The sequence below is a fragment of the Euprymna scolopes genome, chromosome 9 (assembly GCF_053919585.1).
Source record: "Euprymna scolopes isolate OS-2025 chromosome 9, ASM5391958v1, whole genome shotgun sequence".
NCBI classification, from domain to species: Eukaryota; Metazoa; Mollusca; class Cephalopoda; order Sepiida; family Sepiolidae; genus Euprymna; species Euprymna scolopes.
Genome location: NC_136490.1, coordinates 80684808 through 80700930, shown reverse-complemented (window position 1 = coordinate 80700930; position 16123 = coordinate 80684808). Strand labels below are relative to the sequence as shown.

Below are 16123 nucleotides of genomic sequence, written 5' to 3'. Positions count from 1 at the left end.
AAAAAAACAAAAACGAAATATGTTTCTCAGGAGGGTGAGTCTTGTTCGAACATGTTTTTTTCCTCACATACACACACCCACATGTACACATGCACACATACACACGTACATATATTCACGTTCACATACATACATACACATTCACATGCATACAATCACACGCTAACATACGCACACATGTACGCACACATGAGCAATGCCACTTCCTTTTAAGTGAAATCCAGACATGCGCAGTCAGAACACTGACCCCGGTATAAAAGTCAACAACAACGTTCAACTTCCTTTTTCTTCCCTTTTGCCTTGGTTCGTCAACCAGACAAGTTCGCGTCCACAGTTTGTGGCCTGAAGACACTTCCACGTGGACGACTGCTACCATGCACGCATGGCTTTACTGAGGTCAACCTCCTCTCCCTTTCTTTCTTTCTTTTCCTACATGCTGGACTGCCCTTTCTCTTTCCCCTACTTTATTCCTCTTTTTTCCACACACTTAGTCGTCAACGACTGAACACATGTTCCACCTAAACCATTTATTTTCAACAAAAAATAAACGACATGTTTATTTTATTCAGCAATTGAGTTTTGTTTCCTTCCTTCCATTCATTTTATTATTTTCTTTTTGTAGCGAGTTAGGATTATTATAGGCTGGTCCGCAACAGATGGTTCACAAATTTTTTACTTTGTTGGATTTTTAAACAGTTGGCATATTCTTCACTTTCTGGAACTCTAAACTAAAGATTGCATTAGAACCTGTATCATTTTATTTTTATTTTACATTATTTTTTAATTTTAGTTTTGAACTTATTTTAAACATTTTTCTGACCTCATTTTTCTCCATTTTCAGATCGTTTTATTTTTATCTATTTATATATGTATTTCTGTATCCCTTATTGTTTCTGTCTCCCCTCCTTCTTTCTCCACTTTCTGTTCTATCTTCCTTATTTTTCCCTTTCTTCTTTTATTGTTGGCTCTTCTTTAGTATTCCCCATTATTTCATAGTAGCCTATAATATTTTTTTTACCTACATATATACTACCCCTACTAATTACCTTATATGTTGTACCTACTTTTGATTACTATTTACTATATTATCCTATTCCTTTATTCTCATTTCATATTTAAATGTCATTAAATCATTTTTTTCTATATTTATATTTTGTATAATTCTGGCCCTTCTCCTCTTCTGATGAAAAGCATTTAGCTTCGAAATGGCATGGCCTAAAGTTTTTTTCTAATTTCCCCCTTAACTTTTCTTTATTGTTCTGATGATATAATCAAGTTATATATAACTTTTATTCCTCATCTTTCATTTTAATTTTATTGTTTTTCTCCCCTTGATAGTCTTTAGCTTTTGCTTATCTTGATAAGTTTTGCTTTGTTAAAGATTTATTCTTTGATAACATAATTGTATATAATCATTTATTATATTTCAGTTAGCTAATTATTTAACAAACTATTTATCAATGTCATATTTATTAAAAGAATATAAACTTTAACTGAAAAAATAAAAGAATCTATTTAGTATTTATGTAAACTTCATGAAAATATTGACTAAAACTGGAAAAATGATGTGTATCTAAAAATAATTATTTCTATGTAATCTATCTTCTGATATTTGCTGATCTTTTATTTACATTCTATTATGTTCCTATTTACTTGCCACCCCACGAGGGCAGAGTTAGACACAAGGTCGGTTTTTAATGTGGGGAAAATCCAGCTCCTACAAAGGGGCACTCTGGAAAGGAACAAAAATTTAAATTGCCTCAGTCTAGAAGGATTTCTCATCCATTGATCGAGGTAAAAAAAAAAGTGGAGTGTAACATCAGAACAGATACTACACTTTGTTCCTAGCAAAAAGACCAAGAATGACAGCAGTAAAATATGTGAATCTTATATATTTGTTTGCTTATGTGTACACGAGATGACGTCAAAAACTAACGAGATATAAAAAAAAAAAGTGTTGTCATCTGCTAAAAGAGATATGGAAGGTGCAAAAAAGTACCTTCAGGATGTTATAAAGGATAAAATAAAAAAGGATGATGTCATCATCTTTGGGTCAATGGTGGACAGTAAATACATAAGTTGAATTTTGAAAGCAGTGACAATACAGTTTGGTAGAAAACACTGTTGCATAAATAAGAAACATTTATAAAACGTAAATAAAAACATTTTTAAATGCATAAGTAACATTTATAAATGCACAAATAAGAAACATTTTGAAACTGCATGAATAAAATATATTTAAAAATGCACAGAAAAAGAAATATTTATAAATGCACACAAAAAGAAACATTTATAAATGCATGAATAAAAACATTGTTAAATGCATAAATAGGAAACATTTATAAATGCATAAACAAGAAACATTTACAAATGCATAAATAAAAAATATTTATAACTGCACAAATAAGAAATGAATAAATAAGAAACATTTATAAATGCATAAATAAGAAATATTTACAAATGCATAAATAAGAAATATTTACAAATGCATAAATAAGGAATATTCATAAATGCATGAATGAATGAATAAATAAGAAACATTTATAAATGCATAAATAAAGGGCATTTATGAATTCATAAAGAGAATTTCCAAATGCATACATCAAAGGCTTTTGTAACTGCATAAATAATGTGTACATTTATAAATGCATAAATAATGATCATTTATAAATGCATAAATCATAGGCACAAATCATAGGCATTTATAAATGCATACATTAGTGGCATTTATAAAGGGCATTTATAAATGCAGAAATAAAGTGCGTTTATAAATGCATAAATAAAGTGAATTTATAAATGCATAAATGCATAAATGTATATAAAAAAGAGCATTTAAAATGCATAAATGAAAAGCATTTTCAATGCATAATTAAAGAGCATTTATAAATGCATTTAAAAAGGCATGAATAAAAGACATTTATAAATGAATAATTAAAGGGTCATTTTTAAATTTATAAATAAAGGGTATTTATAAATGCATAAATAAGGGGCATTTATAATTTTTTTTCTTTACAAAGGGATAACCACTTATCAAGGTTCGGACTACACTCGAGGATAAGGATTAATGAGTGTACAGTGGTCAAGGGGAACATGTAGTCATCGTTAGTAATGAAAATTAGGTAAATTGGCTTACTCATCAAGAATTTATTGATATTGGACTTGAAGACAACCATATTGTAGTCAGCAGGAAAGCAGAACAGAGTTCACAGGCATGCAGTTCTAAGAAAGAAGCTGTGTTCATGGAATCTACGTTTAGGTTTAGGCACATATAAAGAGTGGGAGAAATTAGTGATAGTAGTTTCAGCTATACAAGTGTTTTTCATGAAAGTTAGGACAGGGGGGACCATAGACTTGCGTTGAGATGAGCACTTACCATGAAAATAACAATAAAACAAAGACAGGCTTGCAATGTTTCTTCTGTGAGAAAGAGGTTGCAGGGAAGAGAAAAGAGCATCCCCCACTAGGCTACAAAGTCTATTTTGAACTCTGTCAAGGCAGGATAACCTGCTTTTAGCAGCTCCTGCTCAGATGTGGCAACAGTACTCCATCCTTGGATGTACTTGGCTCTTATACAGGTAGAGAATTGCATCAGCAGTGAGATATCTACCGGAGTGGTACAACGATCCAACCGTTTTTTCAGTAGCAACAGATTTGATGTAAGTGTTCCATCTCAGATCAGGAGTAAAGCTCAGACCTAGAAGCTTGTCAAAACATGGAGCCTCTCTAAGATGAGAGCCATTCATTTTGATTGATGCCAGATGGGGATCAGAGTGCTGATGATGGAAAGATAGAAGCTTGGTCTTAGATGCATTAAAATTAACCACCCACCTCTTTCTCAATTGCACCACATGATTAAGATCAGAGGAGAGAGAATCAGAGGAGAGAGAATTTGTCATTTACTGCCTTTGTAGGGTTGCCATAGAAGGTAGGGTCGTCAGCATAAATGTCTACAAATGATCTTAGGATGTGATTTAGGAGATCATTGATAATGATTAGGAAGAGTGTTGGGCCCAAGATGGACCCCCTGAGGGATCCTAGCATTAATACTGTGAGCTTCAGATTTCTGCCGATCAACCACCACTTTTATGAACCTTATTATTAAATTATGATTTAATAACTGAAAAAAAAATTCCAGCTATACTGGAGCTGAAGATTTTATGAAGTAGACCTTTATGCCTTACCCTATTAAAAGCCTTTGATATGGCAAAGGCAATTGTCCTAGAAAGGAAGCCTCCGTCGAGAGATTTGCTAATCCTATGAGATATAACTGTTAGCACATCTGCTGTAGATCTAGCAGAACAGAAAGCATATTGTATGTCACTAAGGTTATTTTTGCTGAGGTAGTTGACTACTTCTCTATTTAACACAGATTCTAGCAACTTACTCATGACGCACAGAAGACTGATTGGTTTGCATTGAGAGGAGGATGACTGACCACCTGAATTTTTTTATACAGGGCATACTGATGAGGTTTTCCAGGGTGTTGAGAAGCATTTCTCCTTAAGACAATGCTTAAATAGCTTTGTAAGTATGGGAACTAGTTCTGGTTGAAGCTTTTTGAGCACCATAATAGGAATGCTGTCAGGGCCAGTTGCTTTACTGGAATTGAGGTTTTTGATTAGTTTGGCAATATAATGCACAGATATTTGTAAGTTGCATTAAATACAGGAGGAAATATGGAGGTGGCCCTGATCACATAGGGTAGAATTAGCTACAAAGTTTTTGGCAAAATGAGATCCTGTGAATCAAAGAAGAGCTCAACAAGCGAGAGCTTTATTCCATATGTGGCATGCTGATTGGGCATAGACCAACATGCAGCTACATCAAGAAGCATGCCGAAGGAAGATGGTGGGATGATAATGTGGGAGGAAGAATGGCCGCCTTGATCGAAGAAGTCCTGAAAGAAGTGGAAAGGCAAAACCCAGTTCGAGGAACATGGAATTTGCCGCAAAGACTGGATGGAGTCATGTGGTGCGATGCAGCATTGCAACAGGTGTCATCTTGGAAATAGGTTGCAGAGTACACGGCCTGGCTAAGGAAGAAGGATGATGCTAGCTACATCAATGTGGCAGAATTGGATGTAATTATCAAAGGAGTGAATATGGCCTTGAAATGGAGACTACATGATGTGTGAAAACAGACTCTGCCACTGTGTTTGCCTGATTTCAAATGATAAGTGAGTAAAGACGAAGGAGGCAGCAAAGATGCTGGTGAAGTGCAGGCTTTGGATGCTGGCTGGGCTGATGCAGGAGTTTCCTCTGAAGCTGTGCATAATCAAGGTGGCGTCTGAGAAGAACAGAGTGGATGTTCTCATGAGAGTGAGAAACAGCTGGCTCGTGTCAAAAAAAGAGGATGTTGCTGTAGTGTCTGATCTGGATAATTTTGAGCTGTGAAACAGCCAGTGAAATAGTGGTAGCCCTCAACATGGTGTTTCTGGAGCAGAGGACTTGCAAAATCTCACCATACAGATGCAAATGGCAATTACAGGCTATATAAAAGCAGCTGGAGTCGAGAAGTACTTTCATGACCCTTGACAATTGTTGGACTTCTAGTCACACGTTTGTTGGCCTGCTGTCATGTCTTCTCACGAGTTGATAAAAAGAAGAACAGTTGGCAAGGCCCAGAGTACTGGAGCTTGTTCCTATGTCAATCTGGAATCTGCATGTGGTCTTTGTGCTGTCTCCTGGGATGGATAAACAAATGTCTGCATGGTACTGTTTGCGGTCTGACAGAACCCCCTGAACATAAATACTTTCATCACTTCTGTTTCAACATAGCGCACCTTTGCAGTTTGTTGTGTCATGGGTTTGTTTGGTTGTTAAGGTGAGCGTGTGCAAGCCCTTTCTAGTCTCACACAAAACACGCGTTCACATCTCAAGCCATTTTTCTTGTCATATACATACATACACACAAACATGTGTGCACGTACACACACGTGCGTATATTCACGTTCACGTACATACACACACATTCATGTGAGTGTACACACACGCTAACGTGCGCACATGTACGTACACATGGGCAATGTCACTTCCCTTTAAAGGAAATCCACACATGCGCAAAAGACCACCGGAAACAACTACAAAAGCAAGAGACCTGAGCTGTTTCCTTTCTTTTCGATTCAGCTGACAAGCTGAGCGGTCGACAGACCAACCATTCCTTTTCAGGGCGTGCACCCGCGAGCCTCACGTCACCTGTGTGGGGCAAAAGCCAACAGACAGTACATACACCTTACACACTTTCTCTCTGGATTGACTTTCTCTCTCTCTCTTACTCTCTCTCTATACAACAATAGACTTTCCTTCTCACCAGTTAACAGTGAGAGACACACGCCAAACTAAACACGTGCAGTACCCTTTTCTTTCATTTGTTTCTTCATGAAATAAATTCTAGTTCGTTTATTTCAATAAACGCGTTGTTTGTTTCTTTCTCAAAACAATTCATTTTTCCTATTTTGTACAACTGGGGAATATGTATAATATATCCCCTCATCCACCACAGGTGGACTGTGTTTGTGATTGACGTACCCTGGCAATGTGATTGCGCTTTATGCAGATCACACACATTAGTTGACATCCCTTTGTCATGGCTCTGTCCACAGAATTTACAATTCTTTATAAATCCACGTGTCTATTTTTGTCCACTTTTGTAAAAATGATATTCTTTGTTGATTTCTTGAATCTGTCAAGTTGTTGTTCAGGCTGTTCACTGCTCCAACAAATGTCTGTTGTTTGGTCTAAGGTAAGTCCAGATTCGCCAAGAAGCCTGGCCCATACATTGTTATTACTGGTGACAATTACAATTCGGTGACACAGTAATTCATCCTCAAGGGCACCATATTTGCAGATTTTCACTAAATATCTTAATTTGTTTAAGTAAATATCAAATGTTTTGTCCTGTTCCTGTATGCAGAAATTAAACATATACTGTTGGTATATGGTGTTTTGTTTGGGCTCAAAGTAGTCAGTGAGTTTTTATAAAATGCTTTTTAGTGCTCATTCGATCCTCTTCTGACACTAGCAGGTTTTTATATATTTGCAGACATTTCTTACCAATAACCTGTATTTTTGCTGCTTTTTTTTCACAATTTCCATTGCTACCACATAGTTTTCCCATATTAACTTGAAAAGCGTCCAGTTCTCTCATAAATCGCCGTCCATTTCCATTTTTGCAAGTGGTGGAATTGTATATGCCATGTTGGTTGCTGATGAGTGTGTAAAAATGACTGAATCCAAAGTTCATTTGAATCCATGTGGTTGATAAATTCTGTGTCAGGAGATGTAAACACAACAGTCCAATGATAAAATGTCTATGTTTTGTTGAATGAATGAAATTATCTACAAAGTGTTTACGTTGTTCCGGAGAAAAAAAAAATTAAATCCCACTTCATTACATATGAAATGTGATGAGAAAACAAAAGGCTGCTTATGTGCCAGAAGCTTTATTGATTGGAAGATGTCTACGTATAGAGCTGCACATGTTTCATGCATAGTTTTGTATGCAATTGAAGCCGTAGCTATGTACTTTATAACAGTCATAATGTGCACATCTACAAGAAGTGATTCTGTTGCATAACATCAGACCTCTCTAACCTTACTTGTTGTATAATTATTTCTAATATAATGGACAATTCTCTACATTCCCAGAATTGCATCTAAATAGCAATATGTATTCTTTTTAACTTTTGATCACTGAGTTCGATTCTAGCATTCTCCATTAATAAATATTATTTTCGATCCAATTTAGTTTGTTTCTTTTACCAGGATCTGTCCCCTTCCATATACAACAACAGGAATTGAAGGAAAACATCAGGGACGAAATAAGGGAGTTAAATCGCAATCCAGAGATTTTGCAATCTGTTATGAATAATGTTTTGGAAAGAGCACAAATATGCGAAGCTGAAAATAGGAAATATTTAAAAGACATTATTTTTCATAAATAAAGATTGTTTGAATTTTGCATGTATTTTTTTTAAATTACCAGTGTCTTAGTCAGATTGTGTTAAAATTACAGAAAGATACCATCTAAAATAAAAAATCTATTTAAGTTCAAAACCCTTCAGTGACTTTTTGGACACCCTGTACTTACATTTTCTTTTACACAACTCCAATATCAAACTCCCTTCCCTCCTCGTCAGACAGTCAATCAGACTTTGTAATGATATTCATTTTATCTATATTTTTTTATTCATGTGTTGTGAGCAATTTAGAGGGAAACAGTCAATATGCAAAATCAAAGATTCTGTACAGGGGCTATAACGTAACAATGTCAAGCACAAAATAATAACCCATACAATAAAAATAACCGTTTCATAACTACTTTTGCATGATGGACATCCCATAATTACCTGCGATTAGTTTTTATTATTTTTTTTTCTGAAAAAGAATGTTACCTTGAAAGCTTATCAATATTTGTCATGAGACCATCCATACAATCTTGGTTTGATTCATTAAGTTGGTAAATAAGTATTTCATTGAAAATTATTAATTTTTTCAATATTTTCATTGGTTCTGTTTACCTGTCCAACACTGCATTATCATAATCTTCAAAATTCAACTTATTACACACTATGCAGAATGCATCAAGCAAATTACATTCTTGTAATATATATGAAACGCACCATCTAGTATGGTTTTAAAAATTTTGCTTATTCCCATGTACACTTTATGATGTCACAAAGTTATGGCATCATCCATCAAAGAGGAGGTGGAAGAGATTATTCATGATATCATAACTGATGAAGTAACAAAAGGAATACATCATCTGCTATAAACAAAAAAAGTTGTTACATAAAAAGTTTTAATTTCACATTTCTCCATGATCTTGCCGCACTGCAGCATGAAAATGATATCACAACAGCATGAAAATGATATTGTAAGTTTCAATGCTAATAGCAATATTTAAATGCAATATAATACAAAACATTTTGAAATCTGTGCTTACAAAAGCTTAAGTTGTGAGGAATATCTTACAGTGACGTATAGAATGAGAATCTGAAGCAAAAAAATAAAAATAAATAAAAATAGAAATGCTGTATGGAGATTATTTGTATTGATCCACAAAACATCTAATAATAGTATGTAAAGATATGTTATAGAAGTAGCATACACGTTTTTATTTGGAATAAAATGGCAAAGAGAAATAATTTGAAAATATCAAAATTAAGTTAAATCACATCATGGAAAGTCTGCAGTAATATTTGATAGGTAAGAGTGATGAACTATTAATTTAAGAACATCTGTAAAAATTGTAAATGTTTGGTAATAAGTTAGGGATCATATGTTCACAATAAGCAGAAATTTATTAATTGCAGTGCATCTCTTAAAAAATATTTTGTTGCATACAGCTCTGATCTTTCTTGCTAGCTACTTCCACATCTCTGTCACAATTCTCTAACTTACAGCCTTCAAAGAATTTAAGAAGAAATGAACTACAGCTAGGATTTCTAAATTTAATTAAAATTTGGAAATCTTATTTCTTATTTTTCTCTTCATTGGTGTGAATCATCACGATGCACTCTCTTCCAATATTCGGTTGCTTTCCAGTTGTCCACTAATGAACAAAATAAATAACAAACTAAAGATGAGAATAGTGCAAATAACCCAAATATAGAAAACATTATGAATGGAAAAAAATTATAGAAACTAATTTAGAGATAACTAATCCAAAAAGGTTTTCCTTTTATATGTATTAAAAAAGAGAAGTTTGTTTAGACAAAACATGATTGATAAAATGTTTACTTACTGTAGGAATAGTTGCAGGAACTTCATGAAGATTTTCAAAAACTCCTTTGCTTGTCCAGCCAATTTTTTGTGAAGGAAAATTAAAAATGTTGCTTATTCTATTCAATAAAAATCAAAGTACTAACTTTTAAATCTTATGAACAAACAATCAATTTTAGAATTCAAATTTGATATTCAGAAATCTGAAATCTGAAGCTAAATTAAGATATTTTTCATTATGGAAACATTTGAGTATGTTGAGTTGATATTCATGGTATTGAGTAAAGGAGGAAATGCTTGTGTATTACTGCAGGACGTAAAGCATGCAAAGTAATGCTGCTGCGGAGTTTGGAGATAATGTTGGAATCACCATTTTGTAGATGATGTTTGGTATGCTTGATGCTTGTATGAATGAAAAGATGGTTGAGTAGATTGCCATCCTTCTAGCCTTACTAGATATGAAGAAAATGGGTTTGGTTATTAAGACAAACTTCTACCATTTAAATCAATTTTATTGATACAGTTTCATCAACACAAGGAACGAGTAATTAAGAATTATGAAAACAAGAATACAAAATATGTTGAGTCAGAATGTTTTGTCTTGTCTAGATAGGTCATGGCTGGAGACAAGGAATATAACATAAAGTAGCATAGACATTTCTATTTTGACTGCTGTAAAAGGCAAGGTTATGCTTTGGGTAGAAATGGATGTTACATTTCTGTGTTCTTATCAAAAAACTGTTTTATGTAACTGCTATCATTTCTGTGCAAGCAAAGAAGACGTCAGCAAATTTTTATCTTGTGTACATTTCAAAACACTATTTAAAGATAGAATCCATGGCATTACTTAAAAATAATATACATTCAACTTGTAACAGCAACAGAATGGATAGTATAAGATATCATTGGTCATTGAAAAGGTGTTTCATAAACTGAAGTGTAGTAGTGATATAAAAAGAAATTACAAATATGAATACATCTGATTGTGAAAGTCATGTCAACTTATAAATGTACCAAGAATTGATTAAAACTGATTCATTGCCATCTTGTTTGACTTACCCCATTTTAAATACACTTTTGTATCTGGAAATTACTATTCTCATGTAAACATAATGCATTTCTTAAAAGCAAAAGATCCTGAAACAGCCATGGAAATGTTTCTTTAAGCTGTTTTCCTTTTTTGTTTTTTATCAAAATTCATATGCAAAACATACCAATCATCATAAGCACATCAAACATAGATGATAGTAATTCTCAAATCTCAAACTATTAAAGCAAAGATAATCGTAATACAACTATATGATGAATGAGTCATCTCATAATTCATTACTCAAGATAACTGACAACTACTTTGCTTCAAAAGATTCTCATAGTTATTTGATGATGAAGAGGGAAAAAACGTCTTGTATTAATTACTAGCGGGGGTGTCCAGCATTTCCCGGGTGTTTGTAGGTAAAAAAAAAAAGTGGTAATAGGCAGGCAGGCGAAAAAAAAAGCAAAAGAAAAGCTGAGAGTTTACCGCTACAACATGATGCAAGCGGAAGTGTAAAGCGTTGAAATTTAGTGATGTCAAGCATTACGCTATAGCGGATAGCAAAATGACTGACTGTAGGCCAGTTAAGCTTTTAACTTTCTGCTGAATTTGTTTCCCCATAATGTTGGGGAAAACCAGCTCCTCCCAAAAAGAAGGAGCTCTGGCAGTGTCCAAATAGCAATTGTCTGATATGAAGGGTTTCCCCCACATTGATCAAAGCTAATTGCCTTCAAGATGTCCCGGCCCAGAAGACCAGGCGGATGGTGCCTTTGCTTCGATCAGTTTCATTTTATTTATATGAAAAGACAAACAAACACCGGAAACCAGTGATTTTTTTTAAACTCGATCAAATAAAAGATAGAGATGACATCCATTCACAAATTGGAGATATCTATACAGGGATGTCTGCAAGCGTGACATGAAGGCTCTCCCGGTGGGCAGGAATACATGGGAAGCCTCTGCAGCTGACAGAACTGCCTGGAGGAAAATGATACGCCAGGGGATTATAATCAGCGAGAGGACCCTCCATGTTGAAAACGCTGCAAGGAGAGCTAGGAGAAGAGCAAGTGTACAGGCGGAACAGCCGGATGAAGTGGCAAATTGCATAACAACCTTCGTATGTCAAGGCTGTGGCAGACTATGCAAATCAAGAATTGGTCTCTAGAGTCACACAAAAGGATGCATACAGGCAACATCTTAATACAGCGCTGATCCATAGTCGTTTCGACTGACGGATGCCACACACAATCTAGAGAGTATAATAAAAGTTCTCCAAAATAGTAACCTTGACGAGAACTCCCATGAAAAAGCCTTTCTTGGACATACACAAATACATGTGCCCATTTTGCCTTTTATATAATAGACTAGCGGGGGGGTGCCCAGCATTTTCTGGGTGTTTGGAGGTGTAAAAGAAAAAAAAAAGGTTTTGGTAGGCAGGTAGGCTAGAACCCGAAGCCTTGAGTAGAAGGCAGAAAAGAAAGTGATAGCCTGATAACTCACTGCGATGCTACGCGGACAGCAGAAGTAAGAATGGTTGAAATTAAATGATTAAAAAGTTAAGTGAATGAGTTCACACATGTGCGTAAATTTAATGAGGTCAAACATCACGCCATAGGAGAATTAAATCATATTTGGTTGCAAGCCAGTTTCCCCAAGATGTTGGTGAAAACCAGCTCCCCATAAAAAGGGAAGTGTCCAAATGAATAGTAATTGTCTGATATGATGGGTTTTCACCACACTTGTGCCCCCACGACGTGAACATTCTTGACAAACCCGACAGGCTGCTAAGTCCCACCCCCACACTGTAGAGATCCCTAGATGTAAAAGATCTTTCTACTCCTGTAGTTTCTTCCCCAGAACCGCTAGACTTTGGAATTCCATTCCAGGTCCCTGCTTCCCCAACTGTACTGACGTGCAGAAGTTCAAGTGCAACGTGAACCAACATCTTGCTACCCAAATCCCTACATAGTATCCCAGTAGTTGTTACCCCTGATAGTAGCCCCCTACACCAAAGTGGCAATGTACCTTGTTTGGGGTGAAAATGTAATAAAAAAAAAATTTTTTAATTAAAAAAAAAAAACATTGATCAAAGCTCATTGCTTTTCTGGACCTCCCAGCACGAGTGCCAGGGAAGACTCATTTGCTATGGATTCAGTTTCGCTTTTATACTGAAAAGCAAAACAAACATGCAGAGACCAAAAAATAGTGCGAAAATAGCGTGTAAAAGTTGCTCAAATAAAAGATAGACACAACCGCCTTTCGTAAATCAGAGATATTATAATCTAGGGAGTATATAAAAGGTTGTAAGAATTAGTGACGGCCCTCCCCCTCTTGGAGCGACCTGAAAAAGCCTTTGTCGGACATACAAAAAAACTGCACACACTAACACACATTTTCGCTTTTATATCATAGACTAGCAGGGGTGCCCGGTGTTGCCTGGGTGTTTGGAGGTGTAAATGAAAAAAAAGAAAAAGTGGTAGTAGCAGGCAGGCTCGAACCCATGATGTGGAGGTGGAAAAGAAAGTGAAAGAAAACTTGAGATCTTACCACTACGCTACAATGCCATAGCAAGTAAAAAGCGTTCAAATTTATCGATGTCAATCAAAAAGTGGACTTGCTAAGTGAATGAGTTCATGCAAGCGCAGAAATGACTGTTGGCTAAAGGCCAGTTAAGCTTTCCACCATTTCATTTATTTGCTTCCCCAAGATGCTGGGGAAACCAAGTTCCCCCGAAAAAAGGGGAACTCTCAAATGAATAGCAACGGTCTGATATGAAGGATTTTCTTAACATTGATCATAGCTAATTGTTTTCAAGACGTTCCGGCATGTAAGCCAGGTGGCCTACTTCTCTCTGATTAGTTTTTTTTTTTTTTTTTTACATAGGCATCAGCACTTATCAAGGCCAAGTGGCCACTCGGGGATAGGGGTTAAAGAGTGTACAGTAGAAATTGGACAATATAGTAATCGCTAGTAATGGAAATTTGGTAAACTTGTTAACAAGTGGAACGGCTCGTCAGGAACTTATTTACGTTAGACTTGAAGACAACCATATTGTAGTCAGCTGGAAAGTAGGAATATGGGAGACAATTCCACAGGCGTGCAGTTCTAAGAAAGAAGCTTTGTTCATGGAATCTATGTTTAGGTACAGATAACAAGTGGGGGGAATTATTGATAGTGTTTTCAGCTAGACGAGTGTTTCTTGTGAAAGTTTGGCGAGGGGGGACCATAGATTGAAGCTCAGTCGAACACTTTCCATGAAAATAATGATACAGTAGAGACAAACTTTCAACATCTCTTCTGTGAGATAGGGGTTGTAGGGAAGAGAAAAAGATATCTCCTACGAGGCTATGAAGTCTATTTTGAACTCTGTCAAGGCAGGACAAGTCCTTTCTAGCAGCTCCTGCCCAGATGTGGCAACAGTATTCCATCCTTGGACGTACCTGGCTCTTATATAGATAGAGAATTGCATCAGCAGTGAGATATCTACTGGATCGATAGAAGGATCCCACCATTTTTCCAGTGGCCTTGGCAACAGATTTAATGTACCTGTCCCATTTAAGATCAGGAGTAAAGGTCAAGCCCAGAAGCTTGTCAAAACATGAGGCCTCCTCAAGACGAGAGCCATTCATTTCAACTGATGCCAGATGGGGATCAGAATGTTTATGATGTAAAGATAGAAGCTTGGTTTTAGATGCATTAAAAGTAACCAGCCACTCCTTTTCCCCATTGTACCATGTGCTCAAGATCAGAGGAAAGAGAATCAGAAAGAACTTGGTCGTTTACTGACTTAGATGTGCTACCATAGATGGTAGTGTCATCAACATAAATGTCTACAAATGATGTAAGGATGTGATTTGGAAGATCATTAATGTAGATCAGGAAAAGAGTTGGCCCAGGATGGACCCCTGAGGGACTCCAGCATTAATACTGTGAGCTTCTGATTTTTGCCCATCAACTACTATTCTTATGAACCTATCAGAAAGAAATGATTTAATAATTGAGAAGACATTTCCAGCTATACCGTAGCTAGAGATCTTGTGAAGTAAACCTTCATGCCATACCCTATCAAAGGCCTTAGATATGCCAAGAGCAATTGCCCTAGAAAGGTTGCCTCTGTCGAGAGATTCGCTAATCCTATGAAATATAACTGTAAGCACATCTGTGGTCTTTATTTATACAAAAAAGGTGAACAAACACGTGAAAGGATGGAATAGAGAGAATTTTATAAAAGTCGATCAAAATGAATGTAGAGACGATGTCCGTTCGTAAATCGTACATATTATAATCTGGGAAGTATATAAAAAGTTCTCCATAATAGTAACCCTCTTGAGACCCCCCCCCCAAAGCCTTTCTTGGACATACAAAAACGTGCATGACACTTTTGCCTTCTATCTTCTATATATATAAATCTCAAACATCTGTTAGTGTGTATGTTTGCATGTCCGTCAAAATCTTTCGACAGACACAACAAAACTTGACAAATTTGGTATCAAGCTCCAACCTTCGGACAAAAAATATAAAAATTTTGGCTCCAACAGTCAACTCTAAGTTGGTCATCTGGCCAGTTTTCTGCAGGGGTGGGGTCATCAGATTTAATGACATTTTAACGTTAAATACTATGTAATTCTTTACAATTTAAAATAGATTCTTATGTTATTTATACATATTTTAAAAAACGCTTAGTCATGTCACGGTATGTGACATCATCACACTTTAATGGCAACGTTTGTATACTTTAAATAAGAGACCCTTTATGTGTAAAATGTCAGTATTGTACAAATTAAAATATTAACTTACACGTTATGAAAATGGTACCAATGTGATTATCGGGTTAAAAATAGTAAAATACGAGGGAATAACGAAAAATAACAAGGAAAAATGATAAGGAAAAAAAAAATTTACGCTTAAAAAATATTTAGCGATGCGAGGAACGACACGCTATGTTTACAAAACAAAAACAAACGGTCATTTTCTTTTTAGTATTAGTAACATTATGATATCCTAATACTATTTAGGGGGAAGGAGGAGGAAAAGATGAGACCACTTGAATTCTAAGGACAGATACTACACTTTGATCTTTATATATATATATATATATATATATATATATATATATATATATATATTAGTTTATTTTCTCATGAAAAATTTTACAATTAAATTATGAATAAATTAAAAAAATAAAAGCAAAAAATCACAATCGTAAACAAACTGAGGCACAGGGCCCTATAAGAAATTGGGGAGGGGGAGGGTACAGGGTCTTTGTGACTTCAGTAAATTTGTACGAATGCTAACTTTGGATTTGCCCAGGATTGGATGAAATAGGTGAAATGTTTCCTAGCAGAATACCTGGCATCGCCTGGGATCA

The 16123-nt window shown here is 35.5% G+C and overlaps 1 protein-coding gene across 3 annotated transcripts in view; it reads right to left on the bottom strand.

Annotated features, from left to right (window-relative positions):
• Nucleotides 1–16123, bottom strand: part of LOC145284728 (ADP-ribosylation factor-like protein 16) — a 301276-nt gene that overhangs the window by 138340 nt on the left and 146813 nt on the right. For 2 of the 3 annotated variants that reach the window (XM_080133659.1, XM_080133658.1), the window contains exon 2: nucleotides 9745–9803. The exons of the other annotated variant lie outside the window; for it this stretch is intronic. In XM_080133659.1, coding sequence (XP_079989785.1) covers nucleotides 9745–9803 — 59 coding nt within the window. The remainder of the gene's footprint in view (nucleotides 1–9744; nucleotides 9804–16123) is intronic. 3 annotated transcript variants of the gene reach the window in all.